This window comes from Apis dorsata, unplaced genomic scaffold, assembly GCF_000469605.1.
Source record: "Apis dorsata unplaced genomic scaffold, Apis dorsata 1.3 scaffold_194, whole genome shotgun sequence".
Taxonomy (NCBI): domain Eukaryota; kingdom Metazoa; phylum Arthropoda; class Insecta; order Hymenoptera; family Apidae; genus Apis; species Apis dorsata.
Window position 1 is genome coordinate 1,657,773 of NW_006263478.1, and position 18,383 is coordinate 1,676,155.

An 18,383-nucleotide genomic window follows, 5' to 3' on the forward strand; every position below is an offset into this window, starting at 1 on the left:
GAAAAAAGAAAAAAAGAAAAAAACGGGGTGATACGAAAACTATTCTCACGTGAATCCACGCACGGACCGGATAAATTACCTCTCACGACATGAGAAACGTCCATGAAAGTCTTTGTCGAACCTAACAATCGTGACGTGGATTATTTATGGAAGGCCATAACGTATGAATTCTTGATGCACGCGAATAACCTGAATAATAACCGATAAAAGCTCTTTTTTTTTTATGACAATGCGTGCGGTACACTTCTGCTTCCATTTTTCACGTTTCTCTCACGTCCCGAGTTTCACGGACATCTTGATGCACGATACGATTGTGCGAAAATATTCGCGCGATTAAATGAAAGGAATAGGGTAGCACGTGCGAAAATCTGATGTGAAAAATTACTTCGTCGATGTCTCGATTTCTCGAATCGATCGGATTGAACATTATCAAAAGGAAACGATATTTCTCTTTTTCTTTCTTTCTTTTTTTTTTTTCCATCGAGATATATTAATTATACCGTTTAAACGAGCGGAAGATTAACGATGCGTTTGTATTAGCATTTTATCATTTCTTGATTCGTCAATTATGATATAGCATAGCAGTTAATATTACTTTTTTTGTAAAGAGGATAAAATTATAATTCGAATCGAGAAGGGATATTTATTTATTAGAATAAATCACAATATTTCGTAGCAAGTATTGGATAATTCATAGATCTTTCTAAAAAAAAGATATATTTTTAATAAGAAACGTAAATCAAATATGTACAATATTTCTAAAAAAGAAAAAATTATAATTATTGCATTCGATTGTGACATAATTTATATTATTACTAAAGTACAAGAAATATAGCAAGAAACGAAAGAATTTCTCAATATATAATATCATTTCGTCACACGTATATAATACCCCCAATTTTGGTCAAACCACGCTCTTAATTACAATAGTATTATTTGCATTTAACAACGTTTCGAATTCTTACATAGAAATAGAAAGTGGGGTATGGTCAATTAGAGAAGGCTGAAAAGAATGCTTAGAGTGAAAACAAGATCAACCTGGCCCCTATAAAAAAATTCCTCCTTAAGTATTCCTTTGAAATGTTAAATAACGCTTGCTCGCGACGAAACTTGGTCTTGGTTCGATCTAAAAGTATAATTTCATCGTGTGTGATCGAAAGTGAAAGAACAGCAATTAACAAATTAACAAAAACGAACGAAAATCTATTGCCTCTCTGTGAATATCGTTTTCAATTTAACGAGATCCAGTTAAATATTAATACATAAAGTGATTCTGTGCAGTTTCGAAGAGAGTGACGCGTGAAAGGCAACGGTTTGCAGTTCGGATTGACCTTGCATACCTTCCAACGAGTCATATCGTTCTACCCTGCCTGTTAAAACACCGCTTTGCTCTTTCTCTTGAATTCTACCGGAAGTCCCCTGATGTTTCCACTCATAACGTTTTCAATCGTAGAATAAATAATTCCATTGGCTCTTCGATACCGTTCTTTACTTTAAAAAGAAAAAATGATACACAAATAACTTAAAGCGCAACGAAGACAAATATATCAAACCTCTCTCTCAAGGGAGACATTCTCTCGAAGGGAGAAGAGATATTTTTTATTTCCAAAAAATATAATACCAATGTTATTTTTACAATCGTTTTAACGTGTGTGAACAAAGATCGAAAACAATTTGAGAAGACAAAAATCTCCCCAAAAACGGGCGCCAACCCGTTGCCTGCATCAGCCGGCACAATTTAACCCGGTTAAGAAGAGGGAGTTAGGGAGGGATCGGAGCTCGATGGACACACGAAATTGACCAGACTGGATCTCCCTTTCACCGGCTGGCATTGAGAGTATACGTACGGCGTACAGACAGATGATCACAGTAAAATGAAGTCGCGTCGAACGAGAATATATGCAAGCTCAATCTGGGTCGTTGTCGGCCAATTATCGCGCGATGCTCTTATTGAGATACACGCAAAAATTGGAGAATCGATCGGAGAACGAATCGCGAACAACCTCGAGGAGTTGCAGTTTCATTGTACGGAGGAGAGGGGAGGGGAGGTCGTCGATCATCTTTGAAATACGTAATACGATTTGTTATCATAATTAATATAGAGGGGGGAGGATATGAATGAGAGAGTTACGTGAAATGAAATTTACGTGGGAATCGTGATTGAGGTCGTTCATTGTTGGGGGAGAGATGATTATAAGGTAATTTAGAAAATCGAAGTTTGCGATGGATGATTATTCTTGTACGAGTATTCTTTTAATAGTATTACGTAAAAGTTTTAAATATTAGGTTGTTGGACGCCAAGTATGATCTCGAAGAGTATCTTTTTAAATTCAGAATTAAATTTCGTGTGTTTTATCTATCCTTAATTGCAAAAGACTGGATTCTAAGAAAAATAAGAGTCTTTGGATCAATTTGGAACACGTTTTCTCGTTCCATTTCCTTAAATAAATAAAAGCTCGTGTCGGTAGCTCATTTCCAAATGATACGTTAAGTGTATTACGAGAGAGGATTCGTACGGGCGAATTCAATCCTCGAATATCGACTCATAAACACTTGAAATTTAATTACTTGAAATTACGCGTCACAGGAGAAATTACGGAAGCGGGTAATACGAAATATATCGATCAGCAGGGGATCTAAGCAGCGTGCCAATAGAAAGTTGCGAAACGCTGATCGAAGACTAATTTTACGGCAGAAAACGAAGCGATTTGAACGTATTTCGAGCGAAAATGTCGAATATCGAGCACGTTTTCAGAGTTGTGTTTTATCGAATCAACCTTGTATTCGGTCAGTTTCAAGGTAACGAGATATTGGTATATCGATGATCTCTTTTTTTTTTCTTACCATCGTGAAAAGATTTCCACGAAACTAAGATCTAAGGTGTTAATTATAATATAGCGTTGAATTCCTTTGGAATATCACATCGTGGTATTAGATATTTACTTCTTTACGTTTCTGAAATGTCCACGTTTATTTCACAGTTTAATTTTAACTAGAAAACAAAACGTCGTGCGTTCACTGTGAATTTGCATACTCGTTGTGTTTCACGAAATCAAATTTGCTTCTGTTGTCGAGAAAGAGAAAGAGAGAGAGGGAAGAAACACGTGTAGTTTAGCAGATTATTTTAACTTATGAGATTAATTACACGACCGTTACTCGATCGGTGTAATTATTCTTACAAAATCGAGAGTTATAGACGGTACTATAATTAGAGATTAAGCGCGTGCTGGCTAGTTTATTTTATTTCATTCCATTCCATAAACGTGTAATTGATCTATCGATCAAATATTTTTTCGTTTATTCGAGTAAAATTTATGATAATGTGTAATTAAGTGGTTAAATATTTATTTAATTAAATTATTATGAAATAAATATATTTGTTGAAATAATTACCATTGTTATTGAATATTAATTTAACAATCATATCGTTTTGATTTTACAGATGTGTTATTGATTAACTGTAAAGTCATAACGGGTTAGGCATAAGGTAACGGTAGTGCTCGAATGATACTTGAACTTTGAAATTTTTTCCACTTATACAAAGCTGGAATATAAACGAATTATACATTATTATAAATTCTTTCTTTCATCTTAGTCAATTCTTAGTTCTAATTTATATAATTTTTGTTTCGAATGTATATACATAATATCCTATTTGAAAAAGAAAGCGAATGAATTAATAAAAAAAATCTCTCTGCTGTGAAATGTTATGAAACAACTTATTCACAATTTTATTTTAGAAATATATAACGAGGCAATAATACAAGTGGAAAATTAAAATTATATTGTGCTAGTTTATAAAAATATATATTGCTAACTTAAAAAAAAATGAATTATCTATAAATTAATTATTCCTGTAATTATTAAGTTAATTTATAATACAGATTAAATTTAAAGTGGAACTTAAAACATTTGTAATGTAATATTTTCCATCCAATATCGGTTAAATCGAAACAACATACTTGAATAAATTTTGATATCGGTATTCGAATAAAATTTGGTATTCGTGGTAAAAGTTTCATTATTTCGTTCAACTGCTATATATATATATATGTATAATTTCTGTAGCGTGACCTCAATATCTACATGGGTACTTTTACATAATAATTTCACCATAGAAACTTGGAGTTGAACAACTTTGCGTGTAAGGTATCACTTCTGTTATTGTCAGTATCGTATCTAAAAACTTGGTTAATCAGAATTTACAATAACCATTCGATATTATTGTAAATCTATTTCGAATCGATAATTTATTAAAAATACAATGCAAAAATATTTGCTTCACTTTAACTACTTTTAAAAATTTTATAACTTTTTATAAAATATTGGCTTCGTCAACTTGTGCCAATTTGTAACGTGAGATATGTATTTATCACGATGAGTCATTTAAGAAAAGACTGGTGATAACAGTAATCACTTGTATAATTGCTAATTATGCAAAAGACGTATTAAAAATTACATGCAGCAGTTAATAATAAAAAACATTTCTTGTTATCATTCATATTTCGTCACACATCCATCCATTCCTTTATTCTGATCTTAACTGATCGAATTTCACATTATTTAGAAAAGAATTTCAATATTTTCCAATGCTCTTGCATAAAAATTAATCGTAGTAAACAATTAACAAATACACCTTAATTAGCTTGCAATGCAACACCTGGATTTCTAAAATTCCATTCTCGAGAATCAGGGAAAACGATATAATGGCCGACCAACACCTTAAACGCGCAAAACGCCAAATTCCAAATGAATAAAACCGTATGATATCCTTAATAAGACGATCGAACGTGCAAGAATCAAACACACAGTGAAAGGTATCAAGGGGAGACAATAAAAATTGATCGGCGCTAGAATCGAGGCACTCGAATCGAGAACTTAAGAATGATTTTCAAGAGTGACGAGAAACCAGAACAACCTGCCGGCCAACGTGTCCCGTATACGAGTTACTGCAATGGTAATATAAGAGGACGCAAGAGACAAATTCGATCCATTCCCTCGATCAAAAACCTAACGCCTCGATAATCCTCTCTTTGTCGTCCTGACCAATCGAATAATTACAGATTCTCATCAATCACGTAACCAATTTGTGAATTCCTTTAAAATATTTCTCAAGACCATTGCAAACGTGTTTTATATATTCTTGTTATTCAAAAATTTTTGCTATTTTTGTAAAGAGATAATATTTTAATAGATATTAAAATTACTATATTAAAAAAATCATTCCAATTTTAATATCTCTTGCAACTTGAGAATTTCTTTGAACATTTCATTCATCTAAACAAATAAACTATTCAAAAATCATCCCAATTTCAATGTTTCCTCCAACTTTTTCAAAGTTCATAACAAGTCAGAAAAAAAAAACTTTACAATAAAATTCATGCCATCCAAAGTTTCTACCATTCTTCTCAAAAAATTCGTTCGAAAATCTTTTCAATTTCCATGCCTCTTCCCCCTCCCCTCTAAAAAAATGAATAAATAAATAAATAGAAATCAAGGCACAACGGAAACCTGGATAAAATAGTAAGTGGCGAACCGGTCCACTTCACGATCGATTTTCCAGATTCTGGAGAAACCGGGCCAGCCTGGTGGGGAATATTTAGGGGATATAAGGTGCTGTAACGAGACAAGGCGACCGTATATACAGGAGTCGAATAGATAGTGAAAGTCCCCCAGAGCTAACAGGAGTGTAGAGGGCAAGAGGGGGGTAGGAACGGGGGACCCCAGTAAGGTATATGAGGGCCTCAGTTCGAGCAACCGCTGGTACTCTAGCCTCGCTGCCTACTTACATTCACACACACTAACACACCAACCACTTGGAACACAATGCGCACCGTCGCGACGGTACGTATTTCGAAGTGCATCGTCGTACACCTTTCTTTTTTTTCTTCTTCTTCTTCTAAATTAAGCAACCCTTCGAACCTAATATTTTTCCTTAAAAAAAAAAAAAAAAAAAAAAAAAGAAAAAAAATGAGATCTTTTCTATGATCTCCTATTACCGATCATCATTACTCGTTAAATCATTGGTGATTATTATCGCGATTCCTTAGTCTGAAATTTTCATCTCGCGTGTGATGTGATCATCGGTTTTTTTTCATCGTGAAAAAAATAGGAACTGTGCTTGTGATTTGTGCATTAATGGACCTCGTAAGATGTTGATTAAATCGGCGAATAATTTGGAAACGTTGAACACGTTGCTCGGCCGTGTAGCAAAGAGGAGATCAATTTTACATCGAACGATCTTTATGTGTGAACACGATGTTACGAATACGGACGAAATTTAACGATCGATAATACTCTCTAAATATCCTAAAAATCGCGAATCAATTATTACAAATTGCGCAACAAACGGTATGCACGTTTTCACGCAAACCGAAAAATCACGAAAGCGAGCCGACCGATTTTCTCGGCCGCCTACTCGAAAACATACTTATATAATAGCAGAAACGCGTTCAGGACGTTATGTCGGACGGAACGCGTGTCGGCATAAGCTGTAAGCGTTTCTCGTTTCTTCGTGGTCATTCGGGCAGAACTGGAGGAAGTGCGTCGCGCGTGTTGTTAAAACTCTCGAACTCGTGCAATTGAACAAACGTGTCACGCTCATCCTCCTTACCGAAGGATGAATATATGATACAATAGTTGAAAAGGCGCGATCAGGCGCGATTAAAACCGAGACTTTTACCGTGCACCTTGTCGAACGAGGCGTGAAGGCATCCGGTATCCTTCGAATGCGGTTATCTACTCGAGTCGAGGTGGTGTAATAAAGTCACGTCTGGCGGTTAAGGTTCTGGTAACTCCATGGAGGGTCATGCATCACCGAGCTCAGAACAGCTTTCTGCGAACAATTACGATCTATCTTAAGATCAACGGAGTACCGAGTTCTCGATATTGACCCGTATCCTGAAAATTTATAACGGTTTTCGATTTGCTCGCAGAACACCGTTTACCGTAAATTACATAAATCGAGAAGAAAAAATACGAAGCCTGTGTACGTGTCGAAGGTTTTTTCTTAAACGTAACGCTTGTGTTTACTGGTTACTTGTGTAACCACGATAGTTTCTGCGAAACATAACTCGCGAGGAGAAAGCGGAAGTAATAAGACGCTGCGATAATTGTTAAAGTTATGATCTTTACGAGGCGTTTACGAGTGCACCTGCAATCGATTAGAAAGTCACGATCAAGACTTATCACGAAGATAATTTAATTAATATTTATCAATAATAATAAATTTTCTTTATTAATTCGCTTACGTATTCTATTTACTCGTACAAAATTACGAAAATAACGGCATCGATGCACCCTATTCATAATTCCCTTATCTCCAGCCAACCAAACTCGTTATCTTTCGTTAAATCTTTCTGCTCTCGATTTAACGCCAGACCTCTTGTCTTGTCCTCCAGGTACTGTTATTGGTAGCTGCCATACTCTCTGTATCGGGCCAGCAATACCAGCAACCGGGTGCCAACTACGTGGACGAGTATTCGGCGTACGAGTCCCCGAGACCGGCCCATCCGACCCCCCGAAGTTACCCCGTTGATTCCGCGCCTAACAGGCAATCGGCCGGCCCCACCACCCCGAAACCAACCCCAGTCGCCATCTTGAAACAGATCAACAGGCACAACGAGGACGGGTCGTACACGTACGGGTTCGAGGGGGCGGATGGCTCGTTCAAGATCGAGACGAAACTACCCACAGGCGAGGTGAAGGGTAAATACGGTTTCGTGGACGACACCGGGAAAGTGCGGGTGGTCGAGTACGGGGCGAATCAATACGGTTTCCAACCGGCCGGCGAGGGTATCACGGTCGCGCCACCGACCCTGGTCGACGAGACGACCAGCAAAGAGCCACTCCAGCCGCACACCTATCAAGAGGAGCAGTACCAACAACCACCCCCACCGAGGCAACCACCTGTCAGAGCGTCTGCGCCCCGCCCCGCGCCCCTTCAGCAACAACAGATTCAATACGAGCAACCGGCCTACCAACACCCAACCCAGACCCACACTCAGGCTGTCTACTCGCCGCCACTGCCGCCCAGACAGTCGAGCGGAGTCCCGAAACCGCCGATCTTCACCCCCGCGCCCCAGTCCCCCATCGCCAAGCAGAACCCGCTCCTTCAACAGGAGGAACCGGCCCCACCGTCCCAACTGTACAACCAAGGACCGGCTCAATTCGGCCCCGCGCCCGTCCAAGAGCACCGCTCCCAACCGCAACCGCGCAGCCAGAGCGGCGGTATCCTCGACCAGCTGGCCAGGGATTACGCCCTTCCCCAAGGCGTCGCGCCACCCTTGCACGACATCAGTTTCGGTTATTACTAGAGAATCATCTAGTCCCTCCCTCGTGTTCGTATACTACGGTACACTCGGTATATTGGTCCGTAAACGTATGAAGACGCGACGCTTCGACGGAGGGGAAACGGTTTCTGATCGTTTTCGAAACGTAGTCGGATCGCAAACCGTGGCCCATCGATCGATCGGTCGCCATCGTGATTGCGCGTAGTAGGTCGCGTCATTATCGGGGGAAGCATCGAGAACTCGAGAATTAATTCGATTCGTTTTTTTCGTTCGATCCTTTTTCGTTTTTCTTTATTTTTTCTTTTTTTTTTTTTTTGGAATATGGAAGAGCAAGGAACACGAAAGTTCTCGACTTTTTCTTCGGTAATAAGTTATTCGTCATGGCTGCCTACCTACGGAGTCGTGCTCTCGATTTCTCCGACGAGGGTACGATGAGTTCATTCTTGCCATTGGAATTAATTTAACTGCGATGAGCGGTGTTTGATGAAACGTGGCGTGGAAATGTAAAGAATGATCTCCGAATATTTAACGAGGTTTGATCGGAATTATGTCAAAACTTTATTTTGTCGAGAAATTTTTCGATTCTGAGACACTGATGAATTCTGATTCTTTCGTTTCCATCTCACGAAATCGCGAAAAAAAAGCGCGTGAAAATCGTTGATGATGATGGAAGAAGGAAGATTGTAAAAATGTTGTAAATAAAAAATTCCACGGTAGGCTTCCGTGCTGGTTTTTAATCCTACGGAGAGCGCAGCTTGCACCCGTTATCGGCGGTACCGTTAATCAATTTCTATTTCAAGGAGAACCTCAAGCTGCGTCTTCGAGTACGCGTCTCGCGGGACCGCACAATAAATTCAGCACGCTTACTATATTCTAATTAAGATAAGGTTTATAAGGTGAATCGAATTGGAAAATAAATTGTCAGATCTTCCATTATTCTGTGTACAACTCTGATATTGCGTTATTCTATCAAACGTAGATTCAAAAGTATTTTTCACTCTGTCGTTATATACACGTAGCAAGTTGCAGATAAATACGTTTCGTTTTAATCTTTGTTAATACACGATGATAAGGTTAGATAATGAAGAAATAAACGTTTCCAACCTATGAACATTATGATTATTCGAACTGTATCCGCCAACTTTCTAATTACGCCTATTTTTCCAACCAGTCCAACTCGTATAACCAGTCGCAACAAACGACCTTTCGAATTATTTATTCCAGAATAAAAATAAGAGAAGGCGATCGACGGGCTCGAACCGTATCAAGTTTGTACCGGAACTTGTCTAGATTGGAATTTCAGTTACGAAATTTCCACCCCGACCTTCACGTTTCTTCGACGAGGACGCCCGTTTCACGTTTGGACTACGTGTAACAATGGTATCGTGTGATTATTACGTCAGATTTTAAAACAGGAACAGATTCAACCATCCTGTTCACCTGCAATTACAGGGGAACGAGTGTGAAAGTGGTACAAGTCAATTTTACTCCTCGTTCCAAGGATTTAAGTGTTTAAATCTTTGTAAAAGATTGTGATAGGAAATTTCATCTTTGTGTTTTTTTTTTTTTTAACTTTCATCTTTTTTATTGTCACTTTCATTTCGTTTTTTATTAAGAAAAGGGAAAGAGAGAAAAAATAAAATTTCACATAAAAAAAAGTATTTGAGAGAAAAACGAAGCACGTTTAAATAAAAATTATTTTTTTTCAACATTTGATTTGTCAAAATTTTTAGTATATAAATATATTAGAATTATATCAATGGAATGAAATATACTAGAAATATACTAAGAAATATAATAGAATTTTAGTCACAAGAAATAATTTTATAGTTTTGCTCGTGAATGTTTCACTTACCATCGGATCCATTGGTGAATGTATCCACATCGAGTGAACGAAGCCTGTGGTGACGGCAACCCGGATCACGCTTCTGCAAACCTGGCGTTAATTCGCCTTTTCTCGATTGTAAAAATGTCGAAACCCGCGCGAATTGAATAATAGGATTCAAAGTTACGTTCTCACGTAAACGCGAACAAACTTAAAAGCGAGACGAAGTTTTAATTTTATCTTTCAGATCTCGGCCACGCCGAAATTCGTACGTTCTCAAGACGCGTCCTTTTGTTGCAATTTACCAGTTTTCTACGGTACAACGACATTTCCTCCGATTTCCCAACACCGGTTATTCTTTAAACAGCTCGAGAATCACGGTGTTTTAACTCGACGAAAGAGATTTCGAAGAAAAATACGAACCCATTGTATTTTTTCACAAGCATGAATATTCATTTTTCCGTTTTGGCGAGCATCGTAAAATATTTTTGAACGCGTTTGTTACGTATCCTCTGACATAATTTTCAAGATTTTAAACTTTAGCTTCTTTTTTGATTGAAAAAAGAAATATATTTCGATTCAATTTTAAAATCTTTTCTTAACGTTAACGATATCCCATTCTTTATAAAAATTAACTTATTACATATCAATTAAATGATAAATTACTTTTACATGCAAATCCTCCTTCCATTGATATGTTTCAAAATTAACAGAGACAGACAGGGATTCGTAACAAACGAAACAAGTAAATTAATTTTTGACTCACCGATCGCGATCCTTCGTCCTTGTTTTCTCGATTCGATCACCTTGCGTGAAATTCTGTAACAAGAATAAAGAAGAGATTGAAATTACGTAGAATGGAAGATAAAATGAGGCAGAAACAGGCACGTGGCACGAAATTCAAAGGGACGTATTAGTATGAAGATGGCGTTAAGGATTACAGGACAAATGACAAACGACAAACTCTGGCATTGTGCCAATCGTTCGTGTCACGATGCACCTCCGCCCGAGGTGAGCATTACTCCATGTGCATTGACCTTCTTCATCGTTGCATCGAGGTTACAGCCATCACGTTCGCGGCTCAGGTGTAACGCGTTACACGAAGATTCGTACTTTGCATAATCGCGCACAATAGAACAACTCGAATTTCAAGGATAGATTTACGATCTTCGGGTATTATAAAAAGATTCTTGCCGAAATTTTTGATTAAGGAACAATTAACAATCTAAATTTTCACTTATAAAGTTTTCGCTTAAGAATTACTATTTCTTTGTGAAATCTCGGAAGAAAGAGGAGACGAGTATATTTGCAATAAAATTTTGAAGAATTGCATCGAAATTGAAGGAAAAAAAAAAATTTTAAACTTAAAAGGTTTTGCAACGAGAATCGAAAATTCTGAAAAGTAATTTCTGAAAAGAATGATATCTACCCACGCGCAAAATGATTGAATCTAGATTCAGAGAAAGTAATCATTATCAAGATACTGCTCGCACTTCCTTCCGCGTTCCAAGTAATTTTGAACCGTTCAACCGACTATTGCATTCCCAATTTTGACAATGACGAATGATAATCACGAAATGGAAATTACGTGGGGGAGGAATTGCCGTTCGTTAACCGAGATATATAAAACCGTATCGGCCGAGAGAAACGACCGATGTTCGTTATCGTCTAAGCGAGTCACGCAAAATGTGCCCGCGGGTTTCAACATTGTAGTTGCCCATAGTTATACAAGAACTCCTACTTTGATGGAATTTATCGTCATCGTTGAAATCGTCGTCGATTGATGCAACCTATTTCGCGACCTATTGAATTTCACGTAAACGGCAAGTGGCAACACGTTTCGAGAACTTACGTTTAATAAACATTAGGTAGAAGCATCCATTATTAAATTATCGATGCACTCTGTTTCGGATCTGTAAGATCGCGAAAGAAATTTTTGTCAAAGGATTTCGAGATATAGATCTGCGTACGTTTCATGTTAAATTAATTCATTCATTTTAAACAGGCGATCGATGTTACGCACATTTAAATTAATACGATTAAGGGAAAGTACAGGATATTAATTTAGAGGTTATGTGAGATTTCCGCAAAAAAAAAAAAAAAAAAAAAGAAAGACTTTAAATTGGTTCTTAAAGTTAATTACACGCGTCGATATCAATTTGAAATTTTTATGTAATGTTGGTAAAGAAAAAGGATAAGAACTATTTCGAGATAAGGAAACAAAGAAATTGTAAATGAACTCTTACAGCTGCGAACGCGAAAACAGCCTCGTGAAAATAACTTTCCCCTTAGGAAAGTTCTAAGAAGGCCATTTTAGTATCCGTTGAATTAGTTTATCGTCACGTTAGAAAATATTGCAGTATGTGTATAATAATATGTGTATCGACGAGACGCATGATCAGAGTGATATACGAAGAGCAACAGATGTTAGAAATAACATAATTTGACTTTTTTTACGATTCTCATAATACTTTGGTAATTACGATAATTTACACGAAGTTTATTTTTTCTTTTATTTAAAAGCTAATATATTTTGCAATATTATCATCGATATTTAAATATCAATCAACTTCACATTTCTATTGTCGCACAAACAAATTAGAGAAAAATGTAAGTTATAAAAATATTTTGTGTAGATAAAATTATTGAATCGAAATACATTTCACATCTCTTTATATTAAATATTCATCAAATTCTACATCCTATATCCTACGCAATTCGAAGCAAAACGAACTGATCTGATGAAATACGCACAACATTATAGTAACATTGAACTATGGTTAGGGACGAGTTAGAAACGGTGAATCGGAATCCTGTTGCGAAGGACGAGTCTCGTAAACGAGTCTCGAGTTGTGGATCCATTCGCCTGATCTTCTCATTGATGATACCGAAAGCGAGCTGGAATCGTGGAGTGATCTCGGTAATGAAAGTGGGTAAGTGAATTTTCTTCCGAGAAACCGGCTCCTCGATCAGATATAAATCATCACCGATAAAGCAGGTTGCTAGTTATTGATCCCGTTTTACATCGTTCAACATCGCGACGATATACCGATTAAGAAATGGTATAAATTTATGGATAAATTTAATCGCGTTTCCTCGCTGCACATATGTATATTTATATGTGATTTCAACGTAAAGATTTCTGCCTTTCACCGATAGTGCGAGACAGAATTCAGAAAATATATCACTTCCTAACTCCATTTGTATTATCTATACGTATTATATCGCAGAAATATTTGGATATTTCCTCATTACCAGAAAATAACAAATTTCTGTTTTCATCAAAAGTCAATGTTAATTTGCCGAATGAAAAACTAACGAGATCGTGTTTGCGAGATACACGTATATTTCTCACCTAGCAGCAGAGAGCAATTTAAGTTAAATTTCTCAACAATTTTCGAGAAATAACCGAATAATTCGAATAAATCGAGTGTGTAAGACAGAATTATAAATAATATGAATAATATCAGTGAAAGCGAGAAACGACGATCACTTAATAATATAAGTGTTGTTCCATACGCGATGTGTGAGACAATTAATTATGATTAATATATATCTTTCGAATTAAGATGCAACATTTTCAAGACGTTTTGAATGGACGATCGTGCCACGCGATATTCTCACACACTTTCTTCGAACAGATTCGTGCGTGGATAGTATTGTGATAAATACGATTAATTAATTAAACATCAATTTTTTTTTTGAAAAATTATCGATAACGATTTAACATTGAAGATTGAAAAGATCTGCTCGAAGATTGTTCGGATCGTATTAATTGCAGATAATAAAGTAACGCGATATCATCTTTCCGTAATAAATTTTTTAACGAAGAATATGCACGCAGATATATATTAAAATACAATACAAATACAATTGAAGAATAAATCACTATGTATAAATTACTTAAACGAGGCAAGCATATTACCTGCAAATAACGTCAGTTTAAAATATCGTTATATCATTAAACAGATAAAGAATAAAGTTTCAAAATGTAAATTCTTAAACTACTTCTTAAATTTCTTCAAAATATCTATCCATTTCTCACGTTTCTCCACCATCTCCATTAATATAATTCTTACGTGTGAATTATAATCCTATAAATTTAAAAAAAAGAACTCTTTTAAACTATTTCCAAAAAGAAGAAAAAAAAAAAACAAATACAAATTATCCTCACGTTCGTTCAACCTCTCTTACTCTCGAAATAATCCTCGAAATCGAGTTACATCAGCGGAAAAAATCGGAATGCAATCTACGCGTCAAAGGATAACACTTCCCTACAAACGCACGCGGCAGATCATTATCGATTCTGGCGATTATAAAATTCTGATTCTCTCGATCATGGTGCTCGAACGACCTACATACCACCCCTCCCCCCTCTCTCCTTTTTCGCGCGTATGCGTACACGCACAATGCGCACAACACGCAAACACAACACGCTTCCATACAATTTGGCAACGCGAGGCCCCGTGGCTTTCTGGTTTGGCAATGGCCATGCCGGCGACCGGCCTCACGAGAATCTAATTTGCGGCTTGTTACAACGCCGTGTGTCCAAGAGGAGACGCGGTTACTAGCCCCCACTATAAGCAAAACCGTTCGTATAGGTTATAAAGGACCGAGCTCCGTACTATACGACTGCACTCTCTCAGTGAAACTCTTGGAGGATCGTTCCACGGCTACCCTGTACCCTCCTTCTCTCCCAACTCGTGCGCCATGAGGATTATATCTTTGGTACGTACTTTGGATTTTCGTTTCACGTTGATACGCGCGTGAATCGCACCGTTTCTTTGCGCGAGCTTTGACAGAGGGTGCGGGTATCGTATTGGTATTGGATAGGTGTCCTTTCAGAGTTCATTCGCAGTGTCCTTCGAGTTGAGAAAGAATAGGCGTGTGCACTTTCGTGTTCGATGACGTATGGTATATATATATATATATAGGTTTTTACGGTGACTCGGAGATGTTAAGAATTTATGAATGAATTTATGTATTGTATTTATGTTGTGTAGTGAAAATTTGAATTTGGATGTGGGATCGAGGTTGATTGAGTTTTACTTTCGAGATTAAATTTGAATTGGGCAGATTATTCCTCGATACGATGCAAAATAATTTATAATGGTAATTGGTATAATTGTTATCGATAATTTTAGAGAATTGACAATTTGTAAATTGCAGGTTGTAAATCCGAGGCTGTACGCAAGTTTTTACAATTTTGTTGTTGTTGTTGTAGGAGAATCATCTTCGTAAACTTCACTTGTATGAAGTTGTTTAAACTTGTTACTTAAGAGAATGTATGAATTAAGTGATTATAAAGTTTTGTTGACAATTGTTGATTCTGGAAGAAGATTCAGAACGAGGTGTAATTTACGCGGAATTTAAATGTTTTTAAAAGGAATAATTTTTGCTCTCAGTCGTGCACCACTCGTTTAAAATTCTGTCTCCGTGTTGATCCTCGAAATTTGAAGTGTTAGTTGAAAATTACGCAACGAAGTGTGCTTGGAATACTTTCGACAGACTTTCGCCCCCATGTTAGGAGTAATGTTAAGTGATCAGTGTATATTAAGCAAACAAAGTGGTTGCGATATTACGTTTACCCTGTTTAGAATCGATGAAAGGACGATTAATTTGCTGTGCCAATGCAAAATCCATCGACGATTAATTTCAAATTTAATTTTTCTATTTTACGTATCTTTCTACCACATATGTTTATTTTCAAAAATAATTATTCGACGTAAATGCTGTAAAATGCTTGTAAAAGCTGAAATAATAGAAATTATTTTTCTCCTAAAAAAAAAAAAAATCTTACTTTTCACATCTCTTACAATTTCCTTTCTAATTCACAAAATTACCTTCATTATATTTCACAATTTCTCAAGTTATTATCACTCGTTATTATTTGCACGTAGTTGAATGAACTTAATTGAAAGGAATTCCAAATAGAACATAAAAAATAGTGTATTTTAATATCAAAAACTTTACTAATTTTTCTTCAATTCGAAGAAAACGAAAAATGAAAATGTTTGCATTCCTTTCTCACAGAACATTCTGATCGATTCGATTAATAATCTATTTTCTATTCAACTGATATATAAGAAATATATTATATAAATTTGTGTTGTATTTCTGTGTGTAGCCATTTATAGAAAAGTAATTAACGAAAGTTATTTTTCCTCGTGAAAGAAGGGAAGAGTTCTCTCATTCTTAACATCTATGGGAACTTTCATCCATTCTGGTTTTCACTCATGAACTTCTTTCGTGAGATCGAACGATTAATTATGCGAAAACCAACGTAAAACTGTAAACCCAAGCTGTAAACGCAATTCAATTTCTCCGTTTTTCCTTTGTATCGTTTCTTTTTCGACGAAAAGAATTACTTGTTATTCCTTTGTTCCAATTTTCTATAATTATCTCTCTCTATTCAGAGTTTGTCCATCGTACTCTCATTTAAATAATAATAATTCCAGTTGTATAAATTGTAATTGATCGATTATTTCTATCTATTATAATTGAAATTGATTATTGTTTAATTTTAGTGCAATGCAATTACAATTAGAAACATGTAAATATCTTTTTTTTTTTTTATATATACTTTCAACTTACGTGAAATTGTTGGGAACGTTATTAAAAGAAAAACAAGAGGCTAACTGATCGAGGATCAGCTATCTAGTAGACTGGGAAGTTTTATTATAGCTACTTTCACCAATTTAACGCACAACCTGTCATTTTACAAATTTTTTTTTCATTCCTTTTTTTTTTTTTTTAATAAACCAGTGTTTAATCTCATTGTAATCCTAACATAATTAAATAACATTTCACAAATAAGAATAATAAAGAAAGTAATTAACGATTATCATGATATCCTAAAAATTTTTGTAATTCTGTTAAAATCATTGAGTATAATTATATAAAAATTGTTATAAAACAATTCTTAGATTTTTATTTTATTAAATCGTATAATAAATGTCAAACTTTATATAAGTCACAATACACTCTTTATATTAGACATAAATCACTATTGTCTAATTGATCGATTTCTTCAGTGAAAATCTACGTCTCTTTTCATTTTATCCTGTTTAATAGATCATAAATAACAGTGGATGTACGCAATAGAAATAAACTAACTGTTATGGTATTACTAACAGGTTATGAATATTGCATCTTTCTCCATTATTAGCCATCCAGAAGTTTAAATTCGTTATCATTGTTGAATCATTAATATTGATCGATCGAGTCAAATTTTTATACGTTTTGTTTATTTTCCACTGTTCACAATTATATAATCCTCGTTAGGATCTTAAAGATCGGTATCTCGTGCGAACTGATTTTCGAGATTAATCGGGTATTGCATCTTTAGCGAACTTATAAATCGTGCAAGCGTATACCATAAGAGTGAAACTTCTCGTTTTCTACTTCACGATTACAAAGAATCACCGACTTTCCACCAAATAACGCGGCTGAGACGTTGAATTTTCTGTATAATTTTTCCACATTGCACTTTTCCAAAGTTAAATTGCAGTATTTACAAAAAAAAAATTGTTCCCCATTTAAAAATAATTCAGTAATAAAATTTTCTAACGTTAAACCATCGAGAAATTTTAGAATAAATTATTGTATTAGCATTAGCGTTTCATTGTCTCATTAGCAAAACTAATACATTACATATACGGAGCAATAGCAACACCAATTACCTTGAACTATAAAACTTGTAAAGATACACCGCAGAATCCACATGGTAGAAAATATTTTTCACATTTAAACCGCTTACACCTCTATAATTTCACAATAACTATTCCGCTAAAATATCTTGCAATTTACATTCTAGAACAGTTTCTTAACCATAAAGCAAACTCACTAATTCTTCCTCAGTGAAAAAAAAAATATTTAAGAATATTTAACAAAAATCCGCCACTTCGCTTCAATTTTCAATCTATATCTATTCACTTCATCTTTAAAATTAACATACATATATACACGCAATTTTTAATTCAATTCATTTATCATCTATCGATACAATTTATATCACCACTATCGATAAAATTTTCTAAAGTAACAAAGAGAAAACGAATGGTTTGTAACTCCATCTTTCAACCGTGTTCAATTACCAATGAAAAATACATATAAGCAATTTTTTAATTCATTCGATTCAGTCTATTATCAAGGTTCCGTGTTCGCATTAACATAACAAAACATAACGAAACGAAAGTGAACCACGTACGAAAAAAAAAAAAAAAACTATTGATACTCTGGACTACATCATCGATCGCTAAGAGAAA

General features: G+C 35.6%; 2 protein-coding genes across 2 annotated transcripts in view; both read left to right on the forward strand.

The window, feature by feature from the left end:
* Positions 1 to 5,633: 5,633 nt before the first annotated feature.
* On the forward strand, positions 5,634 to 9,265 carry LOC102674438 (pollen-specific leucine-rich repeat extensin-like protein 1). Its single transcript, XM_006614662.2, has 2 exons — positions 5,634 to 5,844; positions 7,401 to 9,265. The coding sequence occupies exons 1-2, from the start codon at positions 5,827 to 5,829 to the stop codon at positions 8,313 to 8,315; spliced, it is 933 nt and encodes a 310-aa protein (XP_006614725.1). The 5' UTR covers positions 5,634 to 5,826; the 3' UTR covers positions 8,316 to 9,265.
* Positions 9,266 to 14,647: 5,382 nt separating this feature from the next.
* LOC102674298 (RNA polymerase II degradation factor 1-like) overlaps positions 14,648 to 18,383 on the forward strand; it is a 16,615-nt gene continuing 12,879 nt past the window's right edge. The window contains 1 exon segment of the mRNA XM_031509927.1: positions 14,648 to 14,844. Within this exon segment, the coding sequence (XP_031365787.1) occupies positions 14,827 to 14,844 (18 nt within the window). The 5' untranslated portion in view covers positions 14,648 to 14,826.